A 17,883-nucleotide genomic window follows, 5' to 3' on the forward strand; every position below is an offset into this window, starting at 1 on the left:
AATAATAAGGGCTTAATAAACGGTAAATATTCAGTTTGGAGTGTGTGACAAATAAAAAAACGTCAAAATTAAGAATTAGAAATATAATTCGATTTGGATTTAGTTTGTCATTGATTTTCACTCTCCTTTATTTAGCTTCTTGCACTCGTATGAGTGAAAGAAAAAGAAAATTACGAAGAATCTGTTTGAAAGAGTGTCAAAATCGCTACCCGTTAATTTTTCGAAGCTTTAAGCCTGAAAATAGTTCGTAAAGTTGTGAATCAACCATCCAGCATTGATTCTCAGCAAATCATTATCTCATCATCAGCCAGTTGGCAACAAGAATCCATTTCCATTTCCAAAGCACAAGATTAAAAGACGAATACTTTCATTTCCATTCGATATCCAATTTCGGTCCACATGAAGAAATTACTGGAAAAAGAATTTCATAAAGAATGATTGTTATTAAATTCTGTACAATATCCTGAGAATATTACTAGTCACACGAAACGACAGAAAGAGCTACGCGAAGATCGTTCGAGGTTCCACATGAATACATTCTATATGTTTCTACTTCTTCTTGAGTAATTTGGGATGTGTGGGCAGCGTAGTGATTTCCGCTCACTCTATCCCGCTTGGAAAATATTATCTCCCTCAAGATTGGTTCGTGGCCGTTGAGAAGATTACCCAAGCTTAAAACTTTCCTCCACGACTGATTAGCAGTTGGAGGGGTAAACATATTTGACACGATGGGTCTTTCGTGCATCCTTACTTGTTGCTTCTTGTCAAACTCCTGCAAAGTTAAGGGAGGTACATGATATAAAATTGAAGGGTAAGGCTTAATGCTAATGAAAAAACTTTGCCGCTGTGGTGCAACTGCTACACTAGCTCGGATAAACACTATCAAATCCTCTAAGAATGAAAACAGAATGTTTCGATCACTCAAGACATCGTGGACGTTATCTGCTGGACTGCTATATTAGGAATGATTTCAGGCATAAAGGCAGTTTACCTTTGGAGCATTGTCTCCTGATGAGCTTGTTGCCATTCTAGGAAAATAAAAGCTGCAGCAGTCGGAGAAAATGGCTTCAGAGAGGCGTGGGGCTTGCAAGAACTTGCGATGAAGGGAAGCTGCAATGGTGAGTAGCTTCTCGACATGTTCAAAAACACCACAGAGCCGTCTTATGTCTTCAATAGTCTCACTGCCAGCAGATAGACGATTTGCTGGAATAGAAACTGAAATTGTAAATACTCACTGCAAAACTAGAGTTAATGTACTATTTATTCAGCTTTTTTCTTTTAAAAATAAACAGATTAGGAAACCTTGCAGAGGCCTCAATGCAGACGCCAAAGTAATGTAAAGTTGATCCATTTTGGTTTCCATCTGCTTCAAGCCTCCATAGCTAGTCTGGTTCAAAGTATCTGCTGATGCTCTGAAGGCAGTACAAATCATTTGCTCAAGCAACTGATGTGGTCGTAACGTTTCCAGGTAATGAAGGATCTATGAAACATAACGTTAGAAAAGCATTAAGGAGATTCCAAAGACACCGTAAAATACAGGAACCAACAAAAGATAAATTATTTTGCCTACACAGATTTAAAACCTACGATCTCTCGTCACCAAACCCATCCCATGCCGCTTAAACTGTGGCTCCAGTGAATTATAAGAATTTTTTCTTGATCATATTTCAAAGTGAATAATTAGAGCCATGAGTCTCACGCTTAGAAGAAAGAGAACCCCCTTCCCTTTATTTATTAGGAGGTTATGCTTTGACAAGAGGCCATGGGAATTCCTTCAGGTTGCATCCAATTTCATGTATATGGGCTTATCCCATTTCTCTTGGTCACTGAGCAAGAAACTTAATTGGTGAATGCCCAAGTGTCCTACGGATCACCTACCAACTAAATGCAGTGGAATGCTGGATTGGGTTGGGTAGGTTCTATTTCATGCCTAAGATCAGTCAGTTTCAACTTTCTGGTGGCAAAATAGAAACCAACCAGTTTAGGTCAGGTGGCACAAAACCCCAAAACAGACCCCGCCCTTTTCATCTACATCCCGATTTCTGTGGAACTTTTAGGAGAATAGGCTTATGCAGCAGTGATGTTTTACAAAATAACTGCTGGTAAGTTAGTTTACCTTTTCTCCTTCTCTATTTGGATCCAGAAGCGGCTTCTGCTCATAAGCTGGCAAAGCAGGTGCATCATTCCAAATCTTTCGCCATAAATTTCCATGCTCAGACATTCTCTTTGAAAGTCGTCCTTGAGGAGGCCAGTCATTCTTTGAACCCTCTATTGCCGGAGTGTTGGATGATCCAGTATCTTTTGTGTCATTGCTCTCCCAATCTCCGGGAGAATGCCAGCGAATAAAATCTTCAAAAACAGCATCTGGATTTGCAGCTTTAAACGCTGACATGTCTAAACAAAATTCAACTCATAAGTGACATGTCCAGTATAAACAGCATCACAAATCCACTAAAAGTTATTCTCAATGTGCAAGTGTAGCTACAAAAGATATTTAGAACAATCTTTTAAAGGTTTTCACCTGAAGTTAAGATCTCTCTCTCCAACTGAGCAGAAAAGTCCTGCAATAGAATATTTGATAAGATTATTGCAGTAAGTTATGCTTAACACCACATGAAAACCATCTAAAGAACATTGTCTATCAAGTAATGAAGAATGAATTGTAATTTCCATATTGTGGAGTAATGTATAGAGTGGGCATTCTATGGTCCATATTAATGCGTGATGGATGGGGGAGGCTGGAAAAAGAAAATCCTTGAGAACTTCCAACTTTTTTAATTCCATTGAAACATTAAGTACCTAATGTTTTCTTAACCCAAACATGAAAATCTTTCTGCATGCAAAAGATTGGTATGACTAGAGCTAATTATCGTATGAAAACTTATGGCCAGAGATGCCAAATTAATACAAAGAACATTTTTGAACAATGGTCTTAATCTTACAAATGAGTCGCCCAAGGCTTCAACGGCATGAAGCCGTTCTTCGTGCATGTCTTCTGTCATAAGTGGTGACTCCTACAAAAAGGGTAAAAAGTTCAACTTCCATTTCTTCAGACTTTGCAAGAGCACAAACTATGATGAGATTGTTAAATGGTTTTATATGTTACATCAACCTGAGTGTATGGCGCATGCATGCTCTGATACGACTTCAGAAGCATCATAGATCCTGCCACACCAGCTGAACCCCTCCTGATAGAATCTGAAGATTTCAGATTAGCAGATACCACATCTTCCTGCTTCATAGATCCTGCCACACCAGCTGAACCCCTCCTGGTAGAATCTGAAGATTTCAGATTAGCAGATACCACAGCTTCTGGCTTAGTACTACCACTCGATAAACTTTTTTCAGAGTGTTGTAAATTATCTGGTGTTACAGGGCTGCAGCATCCAAAGTAAAGTGCATTAATCAAATGAAAATTAACTTTCTGTAAATTTGAAAATTATCTACCCTAGTCCCCAACTCTCTATCGACTTCAAGGTAAAGGACTATACACCATAATTTCCCTTCGCTTCAAAATATATATCTTAATTTTAAACAACTGAAGTCAAACTCCATAGCAACAGACCAGCCAGCCCAGTAAACTAAAACATGTTTCTAGGCTAACAAAGGTACTCAAAAAAGTAGAATAGATTTTTTCCATCATTGCCAGAACTTTGGGTACCTGACCAAATTCACCTAATAGGGTACCCAAGCCTAGGACATGTTGATTCCGCACATAATTAAGATTAACCGTTCAAATTTTTAATTCTGTTGAATTGCTACACAAAGTTCCGGGTTGGGAAGATATAAATGGAAGTAATTTACAACAGACCAGCAATCTTGCATCTATAAGTATCTACCCCACTCTAAGCATGTGAAAAGCATACGCTAACCAATAGCAGTACTCTTTACGTGAATGTATCTGCAGCACAGGACTTAATGGTGAAACAAGAGGGAACCCACAACCTTGCTTCTCAATGTTAACATTACAACTCACCTCATGCTTTCATCTAAGCAAAGAAAGTGAAGAATGCAGTCTTGGTGCATAATCATGGGAAGCACACATATACACACATATGAATTATAAGTAATTAATCTGCCAACGGCAAAATTAAACAAATTTTTATCTAAATTCAAACAAAAAAGAAGAGATAATCCCAAAGAATTTGTTAATGAAGAAAACCAAGGAGATCTCACTTGCTTAGTTCACCTGTCATGTTTCCCATCAAAGTTTTCACCAGGTGTTTGCATTATACAGGAATCCTCATCTTGACTATCTTCCTGCATTTTCAGTCAACTACAGTCATGCTGACATGAGGAGGAACTATGGTGTACATAGGATTAGAACATAAGCAGTAAGATCACATACAAAATAAAGCATAAAAAAGAATCAGTTTGACCTCAGTCTGAGGAGATGAATTCTCCTGGCTTCCAACACAATCTTGAAAGTCTTCATTCAATTGACGCTTCATCTCAATGCATATTGCAAGCTGAACAAAAAGCATCAAGATAAAATGTTTTTTGGCTTGGTTTCATGTGCATCAAAGGAATCATCACAGGATAAAGGTCAAATGACGACATGTTCACATCATATCTTAAAAATAAAATCAACATGTTCGGCATATTAGTTTAATCTCAATTTGATCAACAAAATTGTATAATGTGTGTGTTCATTACTATCTTGGATATTGTCAAGCAACCATGGTGCCATACAGCAAAAGTCATAAGCTTAGACATGTGTTCTTATAAAACAAAGCAGGTGCAAGGGTGTTAAAGTTTTCAAAAACCAAATTGTTAACGCCTGTAGAAACATCTGTTTAACGATAATGATTTGTTTTTTTCAGAAACGAATTCCATCAAACTCTTTGAAGATTTGTACAGATAATTACCATGTGAAGTTTCTGATTAATTAAACACGTGGAGAGGTCAATTGAACCAGTGGCTGGCATTAGGGGCAGTGGCTGTGACTCTTCCCAACACCACCGGACTTCACGAACAAACTCTATCCAGATAACAGCAATAGCTGATCAAACATATAAAAAAACAAACGGCTGGTCATAATTTAGAAAATAACACTACTAAGGAAATGAATCCAACCATCTGAATGGTGTACACACTCAATAACTTCTTTAAAAAGATTGTGAAAATATTAGAAATTTGGTTCCTATGCATACCACGTATGTTGCAGTTTCCAAACCAAAGAGAATGCAAACAAAACTGTGCAAAAAGGGATTTAAGAGGTGCGCCCTTAATAGCTCGAGAAGTCTTATGCTCCGCAGCAGCAACATCTAGGAATCGTGCACCTACAGATATCATTGGTGCTTATGATTAGCAACCACCACAATATATTGTAAAGTGTCTGTTTCAGTTAGCTACATGAAAATGTCTTGCAGGAAGGGAGCAATACCATCATGAAAGAGTTCCTTAAGCACGCGATCAATAACTGTAGGTGGAGGTATAACCATTGAGGACTTCAAATTATCTGAACCTGGATTTTCAACTACCCAAAGAAAGAGAAAGAAAAAAAAAAAAAAAAGTGGCCATCTCAATAAAAAACCAAAATGACATCTCCACCTCATGAAACAAAAACAAGCAATTTATCGAAAAATAGCTGATGAATCTAAGTTGCATAAGAAGTCAAATTCAAACCTGACACAAAATCTTCCATAAATTGAGCCTCAAAGGACATATTCAATGCGTCAAGTAATAGGCACAGTTGAGAAGAAAATCCAATTCTGTTTCCTTTGGAAGAATCAGTTCTGAAGAAAAGTAGTCATCAGAAAGCTTATAAAATAAGCACACTATACAACAACAGCTATCATGTGCACCAATTAATAAAAAACGAAATAAAGTTCAGTTTTAGCTTTTTTCGTTGAGGGAGATTAGAATTCAGAATAATATAGCACCAAAACCCTACAATTTGGATAAGCTATAAATTATGGGCAAAACCTCTTGTGACATATACCGTGGAAGAATAAATGAAAAATGACCAAAATCTTCAATACGCAATTACACATGGACAAAGCTATCACAGGCATAGCGTTTACAACAACAACAACAACAACAACAAAGCCTTTTCCCACTAAGTGGGGTCGGCTATATGAATCCTAGAACGCCATTGCGCTCGGTTTTGTGTCATGCCCTCCGTTAGATCCAAGTACTCTAAGTCTTTTCTTAGAGTCTCTTCCAAAGTTTTCCTAGGTCTTCCTCTACCCCTTCGGCCCTGAACCTCTGTCCCGTAGTCACATCTTCGAACCGGAGCGTCAGTCGGCCTTCTTTGCACATGTCCAAATCACCAGAGCCGATTTTCTCTCATCTTTCCTACAATTTCGGCTACTCCTACTTTACCTCGGATATCCTCATTCCCAATCTTATCCTTTCTCGTGTGCCCACACATCCCACGAAGCATCCTCATCTCCGCTACACCCATTTTGTGTACGTGTTGATGCTTCACCACCCAACATTCTCTGCCATACAACATCGCTGGCCTTATTGCCGTCCTATAAAATTTTCCCTTGAGCTTCAGTGGCCTACGACGGTCACACAACACGCCGGATGCACTCTTTCCATCCAGCTCGTATTCTATGGTTGAGATCTCCATCTAATTCTCCGTTCTCTTGCAAGATAGATCCTAGGTAACGAAAACGGTCGCTTTTTGTGGTCTTCGCTAGATTGCTCCGGTCATTAGTGTGGATAAGTATATAAATGGATAGAGATAGGAAAGCAAACACAAGATGTACGTGGTTCACCCAGATTGGCTGCGTCCACGGAATAGAAGAGTTCTCATTAATTGTGAAGGGTTTACACAAGTACATAGGTTCAAGCTCTCCTTTAGTGAGTACGAGTGAATGATTTAGTACAAATGACATTAGGAAATATTGTGGGAGGATGATCTCGTAATCACGAAACTTCTAAGTATCGGAGTGTGGTGTCGTCTTGACTTGCCTTATCTGTCTCATAGGTAGATGTGGCATCTTCCCTGGAAGTACTCTTCCTCCATCCAGGGGTGGTATCTTTAACTGGTGGAGATGCACAAGGTAATGTATCAATTTCACTTGAAGCTTACTTGTAGTTTCAGGCTTGGTCAAGCGCGATACAAACCATGTAGTAGGAGTCCCCCAAGTCGCCGAGCTAGGGGGTCTGCTGAAAGCGTTGACAGACAAGGTAAGCAATCAGAGCTCCGACTGATTGTTCACCTTCTCCCCATCTTGCAGCAGCATGAAGGATAAAGAGAAGAAAAATGAGAAGAGATGATATGAGATACTTTTGCTTTTGAAGAAGTAACTTTCCACAGGCTTATTCTTGAACTGAGCTGGAGGGTTTTCTGGTTTCCTCCAGAGTATAAGGCCGACTGAAGAATTTGAGGGTCAAAACAAGTCCATCAAATCTAGAGTACGTTCCACCCTGCTGATATGGGATACTTTTGCTTTTGACAGAGTAATGGATGTATCGGCACGTGTGCTGTTACGCTTGTCTCCACATGCTTCCTTGTATCCTTCGCACTTGCCCTATCTGTTCCTCAAGCAGATGCGGAATCTTCCCTGGAAACATAAGATGATGAAGATGAGTACTCGAGAGCAATGCCAGGTAAGTAATCAGGTAAGGGGTTCCAGGCAGTCAGTTCCTGGCTGGAAGCTTGATTCCAAGTGCTGACTGATTGCTCTCTTTCTCCTTGTCTTGCAGGTAAAAACAAGGCCAAAAGAAAAAACAGGGAAAAAGCATGATATGGGATACTCTTGCTTTTAACCCTGATGATATGAGATATTCTTGCTCTAGTATAGCTTGTTTGCAGAGGTATTATCGGGGGGGAAGAAAGCTGAATATTTCGAAAGGCTTTGTTGGGAGTGCCCTCTCAGATATGATGAAGGGTTGAGCATTTTTGCAGGTCTGCCTGTCCGTTGGGGATGGAGGTCGACATATATAGGCGTCTCCCTAACAACAAGTAGTAATGCTATTCCTTTACCCTGCTTGGTCATAGCACGGTAGTGGGAGCTGCCAGTTTCACATGTTTTAACTCTGTCAGAGCACTTTGAAAAAGTGGTATGTGGTATCTGGCTCTCGAGATTCGGAGAACGATGCCCTCTTCGATTTTTGAGAAAGCAATCATGCTGGGGGTCTGACTCTCGAGATTCGGAGAGCAGTGTCTCTTCGATTTTTGAGGAAGTAATCATGTTGGGAGTCTGGCTCTCGAGATTCGGAAGACGGTGCCTCTTCGATTTTGGAGCAAGCAATCTTGTTGGGAGTGTTGTCTCGAATGTGAGTAAAGGTTGGACATGTTTGCTAGTCTACCTTGCCACGAAGCACAAAGGTTGACACACAGGGACTTTCCAATTATCCAGCAATGGTACTGTTCCTTTACCCTCTCTTCGATTTTGAGAAAGTAGTCATGTTGGGAGTCTGGCTCTCGAGATTCGGAGGACGGTGCCTCTTCGATTTTGGAGCAAGCAATCTTGTTGGGACTGTTTTCTCGAATGTGAGTAAAGGTTGGGCATGTTTGCTAGTCTACCTTGCCACGAAGCACAGAGGTTGACACACAGGGACTTTCCAATTATCCAGCAGTGGTACTGTTCCTTTACCCTTGTGGGTAATAATATGGTAGCTAGACCTTCAAAATTTATGTGTCTAAACTTTGTTAGTGCTGTTTCTTTGCTATTCTTTTACCTTTCTTGGTCAGAGCGATGTAGTGGGAGCTGCAAGCTTCACGTGCTCAACTTTGGCAGAGAACTTTGGCAAAGTGATCTGTGGTACCCATGAGTTATTGTTGCGTGTGGGAAGTGGGTGATTGAACAGTAAGATTCATGTGCTTTCTACTTCACCAGAAGTCTTCGACAGAATGCCCATAATTTCTGCAAAGCTGAGTGTGCGTGTGACAGGTGCTGACAAGGCTAGAAAAGTAGGTGCCTCTTCGATTTCTGAGATCGGCCCTCGTGGTCTCTGAGCAGCCCGGCTTTTGAGAAAGCGAGCGCCTCTTCGATTGATTCGGAGAACGGTGCCTCACCGATTTTTGAGAAAGCAATCATGCTGGGGGTCTGGCTCTCGAGATTCGGGGAGCAGTCTCTTCGATTTTTGAGAAAGTAATCATGTTGGGAGAGTGGCTCTCGAGATTCGGAGGGCGGTGCCTCTTCGATTTTGGAGCAAGCAATCTTGTTGGGAGTGTTTTCTCGAATGTGAGTAAAGGTTGGGCATGTTTGCTAGTCTACCTTGCCACGAAGCACAGAGGTTAACACACAGGGACTTTCCAATTATCCAGCAATGGTACTGTTCCTTTACCCTCTCTTCGATTTTTAAGAAAGTAGTCATGTTGGGAGTCTGGCTCTTTAGATTCGGAGGACGGTGCCTCTTCGATTTTGGAGCAAGCAATCTTATTGGGAGTGTTTTCTCGAATGTGAGTAAAGGTTGGGCATGTTTGCTAGTCTACCTTGCCACGAAGCACAGAGGTTGACATACATGGACTTTCCAATTATCCAGCAGTGGTACTGTTCCTTTACCCTTGTGGGTAATAATATGGTAGCTAGACCTTCAAAATTTATGGGTCTAAACTTTGTTAGTGCTGTTTCTTTGCTATTCTTTTACCCTTCTTGGTCAGAGCGATGTAGTGGGAGCTGCAAGCTTCACGTGCTCAACTTTGGCAGAGAACTTTGGCAAAGTTATCTGTGGTACCCATGAGCTTATTGTTGCGTGTGGGAAGTGGGTGATTGAACAGTAAGATTCATGTGTTTTCTACTTCCCCAGAAGTCTTTGACAGAATGCCCATAATTTCCGCAAAGCTGAGTGTGCGTGTGACAGGTGCTGACAAGGCTGGAAAAGTAGGTGCCTCTTCGATTTCTGAGATCGGCCCTCGTGGTCTCTAGGGAGCCCAGCTTTTGAGAAAGCGAGCGCCTCTTCGATTTCTGAGATCGGCCTTCGTGGTCTTTGAGCAGCCCAACTTTTGAGAAAGCAAACGGCTCTTCGATTTCTGAGATCAACCCTCGTGATCTCTAAGCAGCCCAACTTTTGAGAAAGCAAACGCCTCTTCGATTTCTGAGCAGGCGCCTCTTTGATTTCTGAAGCTCCGTCGAGTGCAGATTTTTATAGAGGCTGGCATTAAGTTCCAAAGCACACTTGAATCTCCACCAGTAGAAGCTTCATTCTTGCACTTCTAAGATCTTGATTTGTCCGACCTCTTCTCTCTTCAACACCTTTGAAAATGTCTGGCCCCTCCGACCGTCGTTTTGACTTGAACCTTGTTGAAGAGGCAGCCCCGCCTTCTCCAGACAACATATGGCGCCCATCCTTTGTCTCCCCAACTGGTCCTCTTACCGTTGGGGATTCCGTGATGAAGAATGATATGACCGCTGCGGTGGTGGCCAGGAACCTTCTCACTCCCAAAGATAACAGACTACTTTCCAAACGGTCTGATGAGTTAGCTGTTAAGGATTCGCTGGCTCTCAGTGTTCAGTGTGCAGGTTCTGTGTCTAATATGGCCCAACGCCTATTTGCTCGAACCCGCCAAGTTGAATCATTGGCGGCTGAAGTGATGAGTCTCAAACAGGAGATTAGAGGGCTCAAGCATGAGAATAAACAGTTGCACCGGCTCGCACATGACTATGCTACAAACATGAAGAGGAAGCTTGACCAGATGAAGGAAACTGATGGTCAGGTTTTACTTGATCATCAGAGATTTGTGGGTTTGTTCCAAAGGCATTTATTGCCTTCGTCTTCTGGGGCTGTACCGCGTAATGAAGCTCCAAATGATCAACCTCTGATGCCTCCTCCTTCTAGGGTTTTGTCCAGTACTGAGGCTCCAAATGATCCCCCTCCGGTGCCTTCTCTTTCTGGGGCTCTACCGACTGCTGAGACTTCTCCTAAGCAACCTTTGTGAAGGCTCCCTCTTGTGTGTTTATTTTGACTCATGTATATGTACATATTTGTAGCTTATCGGGGATATCAATAAATAAGCTTTCCTTCATTTCAACGTATTGTGTTAAATACACCAAAGCCTTCTTCGCTAAGTTCTTTGAATTTTCTTTTGTTGAAGCTTGTATGTTGAAGCTTTCTGAGTGGAGCATGTAGGTTGGGGTAGTGTTCCCTTAATTTCCCGAGTGAGGAAAACTTCTTGGTTGGAGACTTGGAAAATCCAAGTCACTGAGTGGGATCGGCTATACGAATCTTAGAACGCCATTGTGCTCGATCCTGTGTCATGTCCTTCGTTAGATCCAAGTACTCTAAGTCTTTTCTTAGAGTCTCTTCCAAAGTTTTCCTAGGTCTTCCTCTACCCCTTCGGCCCTGAACCTCTGTCCCATAGTCGCATCTTCTAATCGGAGCGTCAGTAGGCCTTCTTTGCACATGTCCAAACCACCGTAACCGATTTTCTCTCATCTTTCCTTCAATTTCGGCTACTCCTACTTTACCCCGGATATCCTCATTCCTAATCTTATCCTTTCTCGTGTGCCCACACATCCAACGAAGCATCCTCATCTCCGCTACACCCATTTTGTGTACGTGTTGATGTTTCACCGCCCAACATTCTGTGCCATACAGCATCGCCGGCCTTATTGCCATCCTATAAAATTTTCCCTTGAGCTTCAGTGGCATACGGCGGTCACACAACACGCCGGATGCACTCTTCCACTTCATCCATCCAGCTTGTATTCTATGGTTGAGATCTCCATCTAATTCTCCGTTCTTTTGCAAGATAGATCCTAGGTAACGAAAACGGTCGCTCTTTGGTATTTCTTGATCTCCGATCCTCACCCCTAACTCGTTTTGGCCTCCATTTGCACTGAACTTGCACTCCATATATTCTGTCTTTGATCGGCTTAGGCGAAGACCTTTAGATTCCAACACTTCTCTCCAAAGGTTAAGCTTTGCATTTACCCCTTCCTGAGTTTCATCTATCAACACTATATCGTCTGCGAAAAGCATACACCAAGGAATATCATCTTGAATATGTCCTGTTAACTCATCCATTACCAACGCAAAAAGGTAAGGACTTAAGGATGAGCCTTGATGTAATCCTACAGTTATGGGAAAGCTTTCGGTTTGTCCTTCATGAGTTCTTACGGCAGTCTTTGCTCCTTCGTACATATCCTTTATAGCTTGGATATATGCTACTCGTACTCCTTTCTTCTCTAAAATCCTCCAAAGAATGTCTCTTGGGACCCTATCATACGCTTTTTCCAAATCTATAAAGACCATGTGTAAATCCTTTTTCCCATCTCTATATCTTTCCATCAATCTTCGTAAGAGATAGATTGCCTCCATGGTTGAGCGCCCTGGCATGAACCCGAATTGGTTGTCCGAAACCCGTGTCTCTTGCCTCAATCTATGCTCAATGACTCTCTCCCAGAGCTTCATTGTATGACTCATTAGCTTAATACCCCTATAGTTCATGCAATTTTGTACGTCGCCCTTATTCTTGTATATAGGCACCAAAGTGCTCGTTCGCCACTCATTTGGCATCTTCTTCGTTTTCAAAATCCTATTGAAAAGGTCAGTGAGCCATGTTATACCTGTCTCTCCCAAAACTTTCCACACTTCGATTGGTATATCGTCTGGGCCTATTGCTTTTCTATGCTTCATCTTCTTCAAAGCTACAACCACTTCTTCCTTCCGGATTCGACGATAAAAGGAGTAGTTTCTACACTCTTCTGAGTTACTCAACTCCCCTAAAGAAGCACTCCTTTCATGTCCTTCATTGAAAAGATTATGAAAATAACCTCTCCATCTGTCTTTAACCGCGTTCTCTGTAGCAAGAACCTTTCCATCCTCATCCTTGATGCACCTCACTTGGTTTAGGTCCCTTGTCTTCTTTTCCCTTGCTCTAGCTAGTTTATAGATATCCAACTCTCCTTCTTTGGTATCTAGTCGTTTATACATATCGTCGTAAGCCGCTAACTTAGCTTCTCTGACAGCTTTCTTCGCCTCTTGCTTCGCTTTTCTATACCTTTCACCATTTTCATCGGTCCTCTCCTTGTATAAGGCTTTACAACATTCCTTCTTAGCCTTCACCTTTGTTTGTACCTCCTCATTCCACCACCAAGATTCCTTTTGGTGTGGGGCAAAGCCCTTGGACTCTCCTAATACCTCTTTTGCTACTTTTCGGATACAACTAGCCATGGAATCCCACATTTGGCTAGCTTCCCCCTCTCTATCCCACACACATTGGGTGATTACCTTCTCTTTGAAAATGGCTTGTTTTTCTCCTTTTAGATTCCACCATCTAGTTCTTGGGCACTTCCAAGTCTTGTTCTTTTGTCTTACTCTTTTGATATGTACATCCATCACCAACAAGCGATGTTGATTAGCCACGCTCTCTCCTGGTATAACTTTGCAATCCTTACAAGTTATACGATCCCCTTTCCTCATTAGAAGAAAATCTATTTGTGTTTTTGACGACCCACTCTTGTAGGTGATCACATGTTCTTCTCTCTTCTTAAAGAAGGTGTTGGCTAAGAAGAGATCATATGCCATTGCAAAATCCAAGATAGCTTCCCCATCCTCGTTTCTCTCCCCAAAACCATGGCCACCATGAAAACCTCCATAGTTGCCTGTCTCCCTGCCCACGTGTCCATTTAAATCTCCTCCTATAAATAACTTCTCCGTCTGAGCAATTCCTTGCACCAAGTCTCCAAGATCTTCCCAAAATTTCTCCTTCGAACTCGTATCCAACCCTACTTGAGGTGCGTACGCACTAATCACATTGATAAGTTCTTGTCCTATTACAATCTTGATTGCCATGATTCTATCTCCTACCCTCTTGACATCTACAACATCTTGTACCAAGGTCTTGTCCACGATGATGCCAACACCGTTTCTCGTTCTATTTGTGCCCGAATACCAAAGTTTAAACCCTGAGTTTTCTAGATCCTTTGCCTTACTACCAACCCACTTAGTTTCTTGTAGGCACATAATATTTATCCTTCTCCTCACCATAACTTCCACTACTTCCATAGATTTTCCCGTTAAGGTTCCTATATTCCACGTTCCTAAACGCATTTTGCTCTCTTGAACTCTACCCTTCTGTCCTAGCTTCTTCACCCTCCCCCGTCTAATAGGATCAAAGTACTTCTTTTGTGTGTCCCGGGTAAAGTTGATAGGAGCATATGCTCCCAAACAACTTTGAGTGGAGTCGTTCGAAAAGAAGTTTCTATGGCCCCCTTGCTCATTTAACACTGCATCCGGGTGCCGATGGAGATACAGCGACCCTTGCTCACTTATCACTGTGCTCGGGCCACACAGCGCGCCACTTACGGGTGACGCCCTAGCTTTAGCGCGATTTTGTTCTGGATTCATTTTCATAAGGATTCGACGTGATCATGGAGTGCCGGCTGTCGACTACCTGACGCCCTCCCCCTCCTCCTTTATCCGGGCTTGGGACCGGCCATGTAAGACATAGGCGGAGTTACAGGCATAGCGTTTATTTGATAAAAATTGATAATGTCATCTAAATAAAGAAGTATCTCACAAAGCTGAAGACATATTTGGAGATAGTATCCATTTTTGAGCTTCATGGGGTGAAGAATTTTCCAGCTCAGCCATTTCCATAGAGCTCTCAAGCAATTTCTCTGACCACATGGCAACCAATTCAAATCCTGTGGGCAGTCAATACATACATCAAATTAAATGTTTAGTCCATATTGAGTTATCAAGCATGCCAAGGATAATTGTGGTAAACAACATGCATGTTGTTTGAGGGAAAACCTAAGACATTATCCCACACAGTCATACCTAAAAGAAAGAGCACGGCTATGGACAAAACCTATAAGAGGAAGCATTACAATGAAACAATTCAGGATAAAACTACCTTTTACAGGGTCTTCGGCAGAATACCACTCACTCCATGGACAATCATCATCCCATTGTGTTCTATTGTGAATTTCACCACCAATATCTATTTCAGATTCAGTAACATCTGGATCATCTCCTTGAACCTCATCATCATGGGGAAGGGATCTATAGGTTAGCTTCATTGTGAAATGGACTTTGAAACTGTGAGTAGAAAAGTCCAATGTGGAGTAGGCCTTCACCATCAAAAGAAAAATAATTAGAGTTTGGAGAAACAGGAAACCAAAATATAATTTTAAAAACAATACTACTTTAAGGAACTTCAAATTCAGTGGATAGCGAAATATACAGAACAAGAATGGTTAGCAAAGAACATATAATTAATAATTCAAAAAATAAAAATCCTGCTGACATTGTTTGAGAAAAAACAGACTTTTGGAATTACAAAACTAAAAGGTTTTACCTCTCTTGAAGAAAACCTAACTACGACGATAGCATGAATCAGAGTGACCAAAACTATACTATTCAACCTACCTATAGCATTATGAAATGAAAAGGAGGTTCACAAAATAAAAGGAAACAACAGGGACATAGAGTACACCCTAAAGATCTTATAAGCCTCAAATCATACTATTATAGTGGTAACTGTAAGCTCAAAAGGTAAGTGAATAACCAACTTGTGACAGCAAGACTGTAAGATTATATCAAAAAGAAAAAAGGACATTTAACTTTTGGTAGAAACTTACAAATTTGGAAACAAACAACTCATACAATCCTTCCAAATGCATGAGTTTTACTGGAACCTGGCTACCAATATGATCAGCCTCAAATCTTCTAGTAAAAACTGTTCCCATATTTTGGATACCGATGTAAGCTTTCCTAGCAGGAACATGTACTGGAACAAATGCAGGCCACAAACTGTGTAGCCAAGTTTTGAACAATATCATACAGTTGATATAACTTAACTCAAATAATGAACTAGATAAAGTCTCTAACACCATGACAAAAAGTTAATAAACCACAGGCCACTGATTGTCAACGAACACTACATGGATGTTGATCTAATATCAGAAATTTCAATTGACCAAGGCACATGTCTAAGAAGAACCATGACCAAGGCACATGTCTAAGAAGAACCAAAAGTTACAAAGAAAAAGTTTTAAGTTGGTATCCCTCCCACCTTGAACAATTTGATAAGGCAATTGCAACTGCACTTAAAAGCTTGCTAGCCTCAGGTGCATCAAGAACCACACCGCTGGCACTTTGAGGAGCAATTACCTGATGAAATATGATCAACAAGTTTGAAACCAAAATACAAATAAATAAAGCACTAAAGAACAAAAGGTGCCAAGCTAAGGCATACCAAAAATTCTTTGACCCCAAAACACAACTGCAAGTCATGCAATGTGGAATTCCAATCGATAACTTTGCCTGTACCACCACGATACAATAAAACATTAGCCTCCAATATTAACATTTTGATTCAAATTTATGACAAAAATATAATAAAAGAAAAATTACGATTGAAATTCCTTATTACCGTCATATTTTGTTCCAAAATAGTATTCCATGCAATAAGTTTTTGCTGAAAACTTCAACTCGGACTTGACCTTGTATAAATCCTCCGAAACCTCCCTTGCATCCTTTTTCTACAGCCAAACAATACACAAAATCCATATTGGCAGTGACAAACATGACAAAGGACAACAAAAACTTAAAATTTTTCCTCTCAACATGATCGTATTACTATTTTCATCACAATGGCAATAAAAATCAAACTCGGCATGCAAAAATATAAGTAGCAATCAAAATGCACAAGCTGACGCGAATCATTCATTTGCATAACAATTTGAGTAACAGAACAAGCTTCTTCAAGCATACCAGCAGATTTTTCGGACCGTCTGCCAACCATTGCCTACAAACCGCTTCAATATCGGAAATAAACCTAAAAACATTACAATTACAATCTAAATCAGTTCCCAACGTATACAAAGTCGAAAACTTTACAAAAATTAGCTGATATATATAATTATATACATACACACACATATATGAATTACCTTTCCCATGAAGAGGCGAGAGTGAAATCATCAAAATGCTCAACCTGCAACCAATATTATTTTCCTTCAGATTAAGTTCATAGCTTTTTCCTTAATTGGCTCTTATTAGTGGCTTCGGAGTAAAATTAAAGTTAAAAATTTCAGGAAAATTACGACGTGAAATTCAATTAAGCACGAATAAAAAATAACAATTAAAAATTAAAAATTGATGAATTCAAAGCAATGGATAATGGCGAACCTCCTCCTCTTCAGCTTCATCGTCTCCGACAGATTCCAACCTGCTGGATGATGCCATGTACGGAACGCAGCAGAAATGTGCTTTTCGGATTGAATTTACGACGTCGTCTGATTTTCTTTGAGTTCACGTAATCGATGATCGACTGGGTTGAGATCTGTAGACGAAGGATTACTGTTAAGATCTGTAGAGTGCGGGAATTGCAGATGAACTTCTCCTCTTGCTTCTCCGTGTTGTACGTTTTATGCAAATTGCAGTTTCATCACCGAGGTTTATGATATTTGTATTCGGCACCTTCTAAGTAGATCGTTTCGACACAATTCGAGTTTGCATTGGGTTCGGTCAGTCCTTTGGCTCGTCTAAGTTTGGCTCGTTAAAGAATCAAGTCAAATTTAGTTCGGCTCGATTAAGAAACAAGCCAAATTTGAACATTAGTATGTCCAACTCGTAAATTCTTGAGTAACTTGAATTTTTTAACAAAACAGCTCAAGGTAGACTTGAGGTTAGCTCGGTCCATTCAAGCTCGATACCTAATAATTTAAACTATTTATTAACAAAACTCTTGTTGTCAACTAAATGAGAATGAAAAGACAATTTGATTTTCTATCACAAAATAAAATTGTGGAATGTAATGTGATTTCCCATAAACCAAATTCGAACTCCATTCATGAAACACCAATCTTATATTAATTCGCATTACAAAATGGCAACCGTACAAGATAATGGGAGTAACGATTTGTTTGAAATTGCTTCTAAAAGAGGTAAAAGTGCTCATAAAAATATTTTCCTTTGCATTTAGTGTAACAATTTAAAAGTGTTTATAATTCATAATCATATAAGCGT

General features: G+C 40.5%; 1 protein-coding gene across 1 annotated transcript; it reads right to left on the minus strand.

Annotated features, from left to right (window-relative positions):
- Positions 1-350: 350 nt before the first annotated feature.
- On the minus strand, positions 351-17,407 carry LOC103447334 (uncharacterized). Its single transcript, XM_008386529.4, has 22 exons — positions 17,044-17,407; positions 16,806-16,849; positions 16,627-16,690; positions 16,286-16,394; positions 16,109-16,176; positions 15,926-16,023; positions 15,492-15,663; positions 14,765-14,981; positions 14,426-14,552; positions 5,629-5,738; positions 5,387-5,479; positions 5,154-5,282; positions 4,869-5,002; positions 4,380-4,469; positions 4,190-4,260; positions 3,113-3,377; positions 2,943-3,014; positions 2,522-2,561; positions 2,117-2,394; positions 1,303-1,480; positions 992-1,203; positions 351-772 (listed from the first exon to the last, which is right to left on the minus strand). The coding sequence occupies exons 1-22, from the start codon at positions 17,098-17,100 to the stop codon at positions 476-478; spliced, it is 2,925 nt and encodes a 974-aa protein (XP_008384751.2). The 5' UTR covers positions 17,101-17,407; the 3' UTR covers positions 351-475.
- Positions 17,408-17,883: the final 476 nt, after the last annotated feature.

The sequence above is a fragment of the Malus domestica genome, chromosome 11, assembly GCF_042453785.1.
Source record: "Malus domestica chromosome 11, GDT2T_hap1".
NCBI lineage: Eukaryota > Viridiplantae > Streptophyta > Magnoliopsida > Rosales > Rosaceae > Malus > Malus domestica.

Bases quoted from the DNA above. Each gene is read 5' to 3' on its own strand.
- LOC103447334 (XM_008386529.4), bottom strand. From the start codon at position 17,100: ATGGCATCATCCAGCAGGTTGGAATCTGTCGGAGACGATGAAGCTGAA. The intron at 16,395-16,626 runs GTATGCTTGAAG...GTTTGGCTGTAG, and splicing joins ACGGTCCGAAAAATCTGCTG to AAAAAGGATGCAAGGGAGGT. The intron at 14,553-14,764 runs GTAGTTTTATCC...GACTGCCCACAG, and splicing joins TGCCGAAGACCCTGTAAAAG to GATTTGAATTGGTTGCCATG.